Source organism: Ambystoma mexicanum, chromosome 2p (assembly GCF_040938575.1).
Source record: "Ambystoma mexicanum isolate Mex_15411 chromosome 2p, UKY_AmexF1_1, whole genome shotgun sequence".
Lineage (NCBI taxonomy): Eukaryota > Metazoa > Chordata > Amphibia > Caudata > Ambystomatidae > Ambystoma > Ambystoma mexicanum.
The window spans coordinates 89,436,019-89,447,717 of NC_090923.1; the positions used below are offsets into that span (position 1 = coordinate 89,436,019).

The 11,699-nt window shown below is 45.6% G+C and overlaps 1 protein-coding gene across 3 annotated transcripts in view; it reads right to left on the reverse strand.

Annotated features, from left to right (window-relative positions):
• Positions 1-204: 204 nt before the first annotated feature.
• The window catches only part of ARIH2 (ariadne RBR E3 ubiquitin protein ligase 2), a 676,612-nt gene continuing 665,117 nt past the window's right edge, over positions 205-11,699 (reverse strand). For 2 of the 3 annotated variants that reach the window (XM_069643320.1, XM_069643318.1), the window contains 2 exons: positions 8,375-8,458; positions 205-577 (listed from right to left, as the gene is read on the reverse strand). In XM_069643320.1, coding sequence (XP_069499421.1) covers positions 506-577; positions 8,375-8,458 — 156 coding nt within the window. In that variant the 3' untranslated portion in view covers positions 205-505. The remainder of the gene's footprint in view (positions 578-8,374; positions 8,459-11,699) is intronic. The other variant, XM_069643319.1, reaches the window with a different exon arrangement.

Sequence of the window (11,699 nt, forward strand, 5' to 3'; positions counted from 1 at the left end):
TGCTTCTGCATATCCCATGCACTCACAGCCCAGCGCTGCTTTAGCAACGGCAGGCTGGGCCATTTTGGATCAAATGAGAAAGTGATTTTGTTCAGCTAATGAATGTATGGAAGGAGAGGGCAGGGGAGGAAATGTAGATAGAATGGAAAAGCACAATATGCGCAAAAGAAGGAAAAAACCACTCCAATATATATGTTTTTTTTTAAAAAGGCTTTCCATGTTATTCTAGTTTTTTTTTAATGTACAACCGTTGAAACTTACGTACATTTGATTAATCTAATACTATTAACAGCTTTCCAAAAAAGTCCCCTGAAAGATGCCACTCAGAAATCGGGCAGCTACTATGGCAGAAAAAAGCTGAAAAATTAGACGAAAACGGAAAAGCATAACTTCTGTGTTTTGGGGACGAGAGGTCGAGGAGGGAGAACAGGTGAAGGAAGTGTGTCCATTTTCACTGAAAGTGCCAGCGCTAGCTGCCTGCCATGCTCCCCGCGCGCCCGCTCGCTTATGTGTCGTGGAAGTCCTTCAGCAGCGTCCGCCTCCGCTGCTCGGCAATGTGCATCTGATTCTCCAGATCCTGCCAGGGGGAAGAAAGAACACAGCACATTAGCTCCCGCCAGTCCACTTGAGAAAACATTTTTTATTTTAAATGTTTTAGTGGTTTAAAATGTGCAGAGAAAAAAAGGGCCAAACATGGCCATAGCCACATAAACCTTTAACATTACAACATCCTCCTAAAATACACGTATTTATTAGCATTTATAGAGCGCGCATCAGCCCTTAGGCATCGTGGCGCCGTTACAGAAATACATGCTGGTTACACAGGAAAAGACATCACTTATTGTTAGCAGGGTTTGCAAAATTACACACACTTAGTTGCATGAACCTGCTGTATCACAAAGTATGCATAGACCTAGCTTAGTTACAGTCTGAGGCAAGATGGAAGGAGGCGGGAGGATAGAGATAAGGGTAGAGAAGGGTTGCGTGGTTGGGGGGTGGGTCGTGTTGAGGGGCTATATGAACAGGGTGGTTTTGAGGGTTTTGCGGAAGGTGGAGAGTGTGGGTTTAGGTCTAAGTGCATTGGGTAGGGCATTCCATAGCTTGGCTGCTATGTGAGGGAAGCTGATGCCTCCTGCGTTGGCTCTTTTGATAAGGGATACTCTGAGTTGATTGGCGCAATTCATTCTTTTGGGGTTTGTGGATGGGTCTTTGGTGATGGTGTCAGCTAGGTAAGATGGGGCAGTATGATTGATGCATTTATGTGTTAGGGTAAGTATCTTGAAGTTGATTCTTTCCTTAACTGGAAGCCGCCAGTGGGCAGCTCATCTGGCCTGGGTGATGTGTTCCCTTTTGGGGATGCAGAGGGCTGCAAGAAGCGCTTTGTTTTGCATCTGTAGTCTGTGGAGGTTTTGGTTTGCAGTGCCTGCAAGGAGGGCATTACAGTAGTCTAATTTAGCTCCTATCATGGCTCGGGCGATGGAGAGGCAGTTTTGAGTGGTCAGGAATTGTTTATGGCATTCATGAGTTTGGTGGTGTGAGCAGATGCAGATGCAGATGCAGATGCAAAGGCGCTGACCTGACGGGTCATCGAGAGGGTTCAGTCCAGGTAGACTCCAAGGGTTTTTACGGTAGTGGAGATGGTGAAATTGTTATAATTTTGATCAAGTTTGGTTAGTATCTCTTTGGGGCCAAGGAGGATGATCTTGGTTTTATCCCCATTTAGGCAGAGTCCATTGGTTGCCATCCAGGTTTGGATGGTGAGTAGATTTGGAGGGCTGCTGCAACCTGCTCGTATGAACCAGTAAGAGGGAGTAGTACTTGCGTATCGTCGGCATAGTTCGTGTAGGCTATGCCGAGCGAATACAGTTTAATCGAAGAGAGGCTTTGTGAATAAGTTGTAAAGGGTGGGAGCGGTGCATGACCCCTGGAGTACTCTACAGTGGATGGTGGTAGGAGGTGCATTAGCTTGGTCAGAGTAGACCTTCATGGCTCTGCCCTTTAAAAAGGAGGTTATCCATGAGGTGGCCTCTGTGGAGAAGTGTGATGCGTTGAGTAGGTGCGAGGTCAGGATGTTGTGGTCAACCAGGTCAAACGCAGCAGAGAGATCCAGGAGTAGCAGGAGTGCGGGTTTGCCTGTGTCCATTATTTTGGTGATTTGGTTTTTTAAATCTAGAAGGGCGGTTTCTGTGCCATGGCCTTTGCGGAAACCAGACTGCCTTTTTCCTAGGATGGCTGGATTTGATGTAGTGTTGGATTTTGGAGTGTGCAGCTTTGTCAAGGATTTTAAGAAGGAAGGGGACTGTGGTGGTGTGTTGGTAGTTGTTGGGGCAGGTAGGATCCCGAGACGGCTTTTCTAAGAGGGACCGGACCCACGCTTCTTTTAGGCTAGATGGTACGGGGCCTGTGGAGAAGGATGCATTGATAAATGCGGTGATTTGGGTTAGTGTTTCGGTGCATTGTTTAATGAGGTCTCCTTTACATTTGGATGGTTTGATGTGTTGGAGGAGGTCTGTTACATTCATTTCAGTGACTTCTCTAAAGGAGAAGAGGAGTGTCAGGGTGTGGCGTGGAGGTGATGGAGGTGTGCATATTGACCTGATTTGGGAGAGCTTCGTGCTGTGATTACATTTTTATCTTGGAGTAGTTTGATTTTGTTGAGGAGGGCTGCCTGGATATTAGAAAACCACTCTTAGTCTTTGTTGATTTCGTCTGGGCGAGTGGATGGGGTGATAAGTTCTTTAAAGATCAAAAACATTTCTTTGGACTTGGAGTTGGCAGAGGAGATTCTGAGGTTTAAGGATTCAGATTTGAATATTGCTTTTTTGTAAATTGAAGCAGTGTCTTTGAATTCTGTCAGGGTGGAGGGCTTGGGTGTGGTTTGCCATTTTGCTAGGGCCAGGCGTTTGTTGGCGCGTAGGGCTGATAGTTAATCAGTAAACCAACCGTTGGTGTGCATGGATTTTTTCTACATCTTATCTTCAAGAGGGGCAATAGATTTGATGGCTTTGGTGAGGGTGCATCAGTAAATGTTGGCAAGAGAGAGGAGGGGTTGTTCACAAATGAGGGTTTGAGTTCTGGAGTGTCTAGAAAAGGGAGTAGATTGGCTTTGGTAAGTTTTTTAGAGCTTCAGACTTTAGCTGCAGAGGCGCAGAATATTTTTTTTTTTGGGGTGTATGGTCTGGAGGGAATGGTGAATTGGATGCAATGGTGATCGGTCCATGGGAGAGGTGCTATATTCGTGATGGTAGATGAGCAGTTGTGGTCTGCAACCCAGTAAATGGTGCGCCCTTTGTTGTGCGTTGGCTCAGTGACTGTGTATGAACCATAAGTCTGACAGCTCTTTGGCAAATGCGGCTGCACTTTGTCCTTTGGATCAAGCAGGCCTAAGTTTAGGTGTAAGGATGGTTTTAGTGGAACTTTTTAAGTTGTTGCCTAGGATGTGTAGGAGGAGTTTTTGGTAGTTGGAGGCTGTGCCAGGTGGTCTGTATGTGATCAGGATATTTAATGGTGTAAGAAGGAGAACGTGTAAGTTTTACATTGAGGAGGTCAGCATTGCTATCCCATTGTTGGTTGCAAAGTCTGATGGCAAGTGTCTCTTTGCCGATAAGAGCTACCCCAATGACTTACGAAACTGTCTCAGGATGGTGTAGCCTTCGGGGAGGGCTAGCGAGATGGCTGGGCCTGAGGCTTCATGGGAGCCATGTTTCCGTGATGGCCAGGAGGTTGAGGCCATGGTGAGTAATAAGGTCATTGATTGCGAGTGCGTGGGCGGGGAGAGGAGGAGTGTTGATGAGGGTGCACTTGAGGGCCAGGCTGTGAGGGATTTTTGCGGGACTGGGCAGGATGAGGATTGGTGGTAGGACGTGAAGATGGGCCTGAGGTAGGTTTGAGAGGGAGGGTGGGGGTGATGCTGGGGGAGGTGAGCCGGAAGGGGTTCTGTGTGTGGTGAGTCAAAGGGGGATGTCGTGGCACTGGTGTCCATTTAAGGTGAGTGAGTGGGGCGGGGTATGCATGTGTGGGTGCTTAGACAGTGGTTTCTGTGGATAGTGGTGATGGGTGAGGACTGGGTTCGGAGCATGCCCTGAGCTTTGCGAGTATTGTTTGTAGAAGGGTTTGACTCTTTGGCTTGGCCAGGTGGTTGCATAAATTACTTTTTCCAGAATTGTATATAAAAAAAAAAAGATATATAAAACATTTCCTTACTCCTTTTCATTCAATTCCAACGTCATCTTTAAGGTCCTTTCAATCATTTTCAGTAACACAATTACTAAGCCAGTCTTTTCCCCCATAATAGCCCAGGCCCACCAATTATTTGGACTCAGGGTACTATAGTCAGATAAGTAGAGTTGTCTAATTTCTTTTAGGGATTCACAGGCAGTTACCCAGTCAGACAGACTTCTCATATGGCTAGTGTGTGTAATCTACACCTAAGGAGCATATCACGGTAGTACTGAGATGGAAATTGCTGCAGATATCTCGGAAGGGCATTTAACCTTTTCTTTTCAGCAGTTCTTGGGCAGCTCAATTTAGATTTTTCACACTGTTCTAGTGTACTTATCCAATCCCCCTCCTGCAATTTTCGCTTAACCTTAAATGGATTTACATCAAAGTCACTTGTAGTAATAATATTTTGTTGTAACATCTTTTCTATCTTCAATTTCCACTGTGCTACGTATTTATCCTGGGTTCCTTTGGTAGAATCGACAATCGCAAAGGGAGCCATCTCTGTTTCGTACCTACACTTCCTGTATAAAGCCACTGATTGCCAAAGAACCATAGACTCCAGGGATTGTAGCTTCAGTTCTTCTCCGATGGCACACATTGTTACCGCATTTGGCAATCGCAGTAATGACCGCCAGAACGGACCCTCTAGTTTCTCCCATACCTCCCAGGGCCTAGATTGCAATGTGTACAAGACATCAGTTCCCGCCAGTCAATTTATTAAACCATTTCCTAGATTGCAATCTTAGACTTCTAGGCTTTTCAAACAATGCCAGCTTGAGTCATATTTCTTTGTCTTGGCAGAAAGCTGTGGCGTAAGGCAAAGCCTAGGAGCGGTCTAATTCCTGATGGACAGAAGAATGCCACCCCGTAGAGCACAGCTCTCTAAGAGGCGAGATATGAATCAGCCCTCTTGGTGCCCAGCGGCCTCCCAGCCTCCCACTGGTGCCCTATTATACGCCCCCTGCACCAAAAAAGGCCTGCCTGAGCTACCGACGTTACTGAGACCATGTCCGCTTCCTACATAGGGGCCATACTCCCATAAAATATGATGTGTGCAGCCCTTGTGGTTAGTAAAAAAAAAAAATACAATTGGTGAAGATTGACTTTTCGAATCCATCTTTGCCAAATACGGGCAGCTGCATCCACAAGTCATGGACCGGCTCACACAGCGTACACTGGATGCAGGAAGGCGAGTCAAGAATTGGGACGTAGTGCACCTGCGATGAGAAGCAGTCAGGGGGAAAGGGGGCGGATTGAGCCGGGTTAAGTGAGACTGCGGAGTGTGCTCGCGGCTGTCGAAGAACAGAGCAGTGGGGCGGAGGGTCACAGTGTCCCCCAATGAGTGAAGATAGCGAGGACCAGGAATTCGATGAGGGGACGGGAGAAGAAATCAGGGGTGGGATTCGTTGGGAGGAGAATCAGTTCTGAGAGATTAGACTACTTTGGCTTTGGTTGAATCAACGACTTTAAAAAAATATATATGGTTAAAAAAACCTTTTACAAAACAATCATTTAAAACAGTCACCAAAAACCCCGTTTTAAAACATCAATTAATCCAGTAAACCTTTACAAAGAAACAATCATCAAGATCAAAAATACAGTTTAAAAGCATCAATTCATCAAATTCAGTCTTAATAAAGCCAGCCAGCGCTAATCTTTCCGATTGTAATGGCAATTTAGTACCCTAATTTCAGTATTCCCATCGCACAATTTAGACATACATCTCTTTCTACAATTTAGTGCTACACAGTCTAATACCAGGTGTCTTGAGGTTTCAATCGGGTTAAAAGAAGGTTCCATCATAGCCTTAAAAGAATCATTCTATAATAGCGATTAGGGCATTGAGCCAAAATAAGTGAGAGGGCTCAGCACTTCTTGTATTCATATACCAAATTGTACAGATGGATAGGAATGGAATAGGTCAATAGTGCGCACCCAATCTTGATCATAAAGGGCTTTCTTCACTTCCTCCGGATTGGACACCAATGTGTCACAATCCATCGCCAAACTAGTAAGAATACCTGAACACCTGGTTCCTAGTGATAATAGAAACTGGCTATTATTTTGTAACTAGAAATTGTGCTCCCAGATCTTCATATAATGAGCACGACATCAGGGCAATCAATTTCAAGTATAGTGCAAGCAACCGCTATTGCCCTCGAGCCCCAATGAGGTAGTCCCCAGTTCGAATCTAAGAGCTGCCAGATGTATGGCATTAGGAACCTTTAAAATGTTACGCCCGAGTTTGGCCTCATTGTTATCCAATACCTTAAAAAGGTATTGCTAAAACCCACCTGTGTCATCCAATAGCCCTCCAGCTACACCCTCGGATGATTTGGATGTTGATGTAGTTCTGTGATCCTCTGGCCCCAATCCGCTTGTTTGCTGATTTTCTCTGAATCTCTGCGCTAGCACACATTGCCATTGTGCTACTGCTTAAATGCAAGTCACCAGGGGAGGGGCGCTGATGCGATCGGATATGCACCAGGGGGGTCCGCCTCCCTCAGATCTCGCAAAGCCTTCTCCGGGTGGGTCCCCACCGGGGTGGAGACAGGGATCAGTCACCAGTATATGGTGCGGGAGCCACGCCCTGACTATGAGGTCTGTGAATCCTGCTGGGGGCTGTCATTACGGGCAGTGTTTTGGGAAGTATGGAAATCGCTCACTGGTTTTACAGTACTGGGTCCCGCCTGGGCTCGATAGGACCAGTGGATCTCCTTGGGGGCTAAGCGAGATTCTGGGCGGTGTCCGAGCGACATCCTTTTGTCCCGCTACGACCATGGGTGGTCAAACCTCTGTGTCTTGTCAAAGCTTCTTCATGCTGAATCGAGGGTGGGGCAGAGCCTACTGCCTCTCCGTCTGCTAACTGTAGATACGAGCTGTGCTGCGGATCTCGCCTCGGGACAACTCCTCCCCAAATCCGTTCCGTTATTCCTATCCGAGGATGGACTTCACTTCTTACTACCTGCATGTGGCAGGTGTATGTTCCGTATGCTTTTATTTTTAAAAAAGCTTGCTCCACAGATTTGGGCTTGCGATGGGGCACGGAGCTCAGTCTTCCGTGATCTCACTGCTTGGCAGCCATCTTGCGTATCGATACCGCTTTCTTTGCACTCCTTCGTCTACATAACATCAAACAGAGCGCAGATTTCTCTGGCATCCACAGTTGCCTTAACTGATGGCTCCTCGTTACCTGGGTATAGGAATCCTATGTAACTCATGATAGTAGGTGGCTGCCTTCTTCCTTTAATGAAAACATGGCAGTACCATCTTATGAAAAGTGTCATTATAACAATGCTGAACTGTTGTACTGACCCATAAAACCCTACGGGAGAACATTGTTAAAACATTTATATACTCTACAAGTTCCCATGATGGTTACCTGAGACTACTGGTAAACAATATTTCCTAGTTGCACTTCTTTAGTACTGCGGTTTGTTGGTGTGCCTTATTAAGGGTTGTGGAATAACCCAACATCCTTTTCCCCACACTTCAGCCTATGTAACAGTGTATTGAGTGTTTGATGGTTTTAGATCTCTAAAGTGTTGTAGGTGTCCCAATAGTACAACAATCTTGTGTTCTGTATGTATACAATCGTTTTTAACTTACCTTGTATGTACCTCAACTTAATGCACCAATGTGTGTAATCATAAATATGTCTTTTTATACTCAACTGTGTGGCCAACCAATCACTTGACAACCATGGAGTATGAGCGATCTGTACCCTTAGCCCAGTCTTCTCCACTCCTTCGTCTAAGCTTTACTGCTCAGTCATATTACGAGTGAGAAGTTTGGTCTTACTTGAAGGAAACACTGCAGACCCACAGAGGTTGGTCTATCAGAAACCTAAGAAATAGTGATTCTGGAAAACGCTCCTAACCATGTTAAGGTTGTTGAAGGTGGTGGCAGGGGAAGTTGGTGGGGGATGAATGCTGTTAACGGAGCTATGCCCTTGCTGAATAAAATCTGCTGGACTCTGACCTGCCAACCTGCACTAGCCGGCTGTTAAGATACTAGGTTAGTCCCCGCTGGCAGCCATTAATGCCCACATGGTACATCTGTCGTTAGGTAAGATTCTAAAGATGGAACTCTAAAAGCTGCTTAAAAACTCTAGGTCACGGCAAAGCTTCATCGCAATTCAGTTACTTACCCCTCTGTCGTAGCTATCTGCTCGTTCCACTTTCCAAGAAAGGTTTTCAATCTCTGCCTCCAGCTGCGCCTGCTGATATTCAAACTGAAAGCAATGAAAGGTTTGGTTAGAAAGAAATGAGAAGTAGGTTTTTAAAGTACAATACTTTAAAAGGTTAAAGAATTGGCCGGATTGCTTGATAAATCACATCACATTTGTGACGACAGATGTCTTGAGCATAACTCCAACTGCGTGCTTCCACAGAACACATCCACAGTTTGCTGAAACGTCTGTCAGTAGTAAGTAGGTCATATATAAAATAGAAGTGCATTTGCAGCTTTGTTACATACATTTACACTTTTTGGACTGGCTCTGCGCTCCTATCCAGATAAATTTAAGATATAATCTTGTAATAGTTGTATTACAATATACATTTATATACATTTTTTTTAAAACAATTTTTATTAATTTTACAACCAGAACAACATTCAACAGACTTACGTTTAACGTGACATTACAAAAGCTTCCATTTTTGTTCCATGTCTGTTGTCTACCGGCCGCCCCACCTCCCTTCCCAGCTTACACTGCTTCCTGATTTGTCTCCGATCCTATTTCAGGGGTTCTATTTCCAATATCCGCATCTGAGTCCTGGTTGCTCGACCAGTCCTGGGTGGGTCCGTATAAGGTGGCTAGTAAATGCTTCCAGGCCATCAGGGATTCTGCCTCTTCCTCTCCTCCTCTGTTTCCCGCTTCCTGCCATACTGCTATTTCGGCTTCTGCCCATTTTTGGAGATCTTTCCACCAGTCTTCTATTTTAGGTCTATTGCATGCCTTCCATCCCATGGTAATTCTACGCCAGATCTTTTAATTTGCTTAGATGCTTAGTTTTAGGTGCCGTGGCCTAGGGAATCCTCCTATTAAGCATGCCCACGCTGACCTTATGGTTATTTTGATCCCCTTTTCGTCTAGCCGGTGGGCTACCTATTCCCAGAATCTACATATTTCTGGGCATGCCCAAAACATGTGCGTCATCCCCACATTCTCTACCCCACATTTCGACATGTCTGCCTGCTTGCATTCTTAAATTTGGCCACTTTTTGGGGAGTCATATATGCCCTGTGAGTTATATATAACTATCTGTTGTAGCCTTGTGTTTCGTGACACTTTCTTATGGTATCCTTGGGCCCGCTCCCACATCCCATCGCTCATAGGCTCGCCCACTTCTTCTCAAGTATGTCACCTTTTTCCCCACTCTAGACATTAATAGTTCGTATAATCTAGATATCTCATGCCCGCCATCTGCTATATCGTATATTATTTCTATGCTCAGATCGGGTTGCTCATCTAGCGTTACTTCCGACCATGTGTCTTTAATCCGCCGTATCAATCTATTGTATGTGATATATTGTCCTTTATGCAGCCCCGTTTCCTCCGCCAGCTCCCCTAATTCCTTAATCTCCCCTTCTTGCCATATGTCCCCCATTGTTACGATGCTCACCTGTTCCCAGTGCCTCCTAATTGATTTTATTAGTTGCTGCTCGTCCCCTCCAGTCAAAGCCACCAGCGGTATCTGCAGCGAGCACGGGCTTTGGTTCTCCATTACCTGACACGCTCTTTGCCATATTTCCCATCCTAACTCCAGCATCCTTGAGCACCCTTTCAACTCTGATTTGGGCAACCATATCATCTCATTGAGGAAGAACGGGGCACATTCTGGTTTCAGCAATCACGATTCTGAGGTGGGGGTCTTCTGATAAACATTTGGTCACGTATTTCAGTTGACTAGCTAAGTAGTAGATCTCGTAGTTTGGTAGTCTAATCCCTCCTTTATCATGCGTGTTCTGCAACTTCCAAAGTGGAATCCTATTCCTTATCCCCTGCCACAAGAATCCACTGCATATGCTCTGTAGTTTCGTGAAGAATCGCCCCGTATCAAGTATGGCATATTCCCAAAATAGTGCAATAGTCTTGGCAATTCCACCATTTTCAGCAGCGCCCCTCTACCCATCATTGCTAAAGGGAGCTTGGACCAAAACTTCATTCTATTCTCAATTTTCTGTACTGCTTTCACGGTATTGTGCTGATGTTCCGCTTCCACCGTATGATGGATATCTATTCCCAGGTACGAAACGTGTTTGGCTCCCATGGGATTTGTAAAATCGGTAATTTGCTGTGTGGGGTTCCTACATATCTTCCTAATATGCATGATTTTTGGGGGTTCACTGCTATACCAGACAACATTGCGAATCTCTCCATCACCTCCAAGATATTTTGGAGGTTTTCCTCAGGGTATCTCAAGTATAGTAGCATGTCATCTGCGTATAGTGAGATCAAGTGCGCCTCCCCTCTTCTACCGATTCCCATTTCCCCGTACTGCTGTCGCAGGCATACCGCCAGAGGCTCCAGTGCTAGGATGTAAAGCATCGGGGACCAAGGGCATCCCTGCCTAGTGCCTAGTGCCTCTGCCTAGCTGCCATTTTGTGGAGATTATGGTTCCGGTTTTTACTCGGGCCAACGGTGCACTATACAGTAATTTGACCAATTTAAGATATGCTGGTCCTATCCCATAGTGAGTCAAAGCTGCGATCATCCAGGGCCATTTGACTGAGTCAAAGGCCTTAACTGCATCCAGTGATCCTATAGCTATTTCTTCCAGGTCTCTTTTTGTATACTCTATGATCCAGTGAAGTCTTCTAAGGTTGCCGGATATGTTCCTGCGCGGGACATATCCTGTCTGATCTGGGTGTATTAGTTTGTTAATAATCCGCTTCATTCTATTTGCCAGTACCGCTCTAAGTATTTTGCTATCTTGATTCAACATCGATAGCGGCCTGAAGGACCCACAATCTTTACCTGGTTTGTTGGGTTTAGGTAGTGGGATAATAATTGCTACTCTTAGGAACTCTGGCAGCCTTCCTGTCTCATATGCCTCATTCAGCATTATTAGCAGCGGGGGAAGCGCCTCACTTTTATACGTTTTATAAAATTCACTGGGGAGCCCGTCAGCCCCTGGGGTCTTACTAGTCGGTAGCTGCACTACCACCTCTTCTAGTGTAATCGGGGCATCTAGGTCCTTTTCTAATTCAAGTTACATAGTCTTTCCCAGTGCTCTACACATTTCTGTTGGATGGCTTATAATTTCAGCATCTTCCTTCGTGTCCCCGCCTTTACTCAAGGTTATCTCAAGTTCCGCTTCTGCTTGCTGTAGGTCTCTTAGTATGCCCCCCCCCGTAACCCTTTGGATTTAGCTATCGCAATCCCTCTTACCACCACCTTCAAGGCTTCCCACAGCGTGCCCGCTGACTTCACGCTCCCGGTATTTGTCTCAAAATATCTTACGATCTCT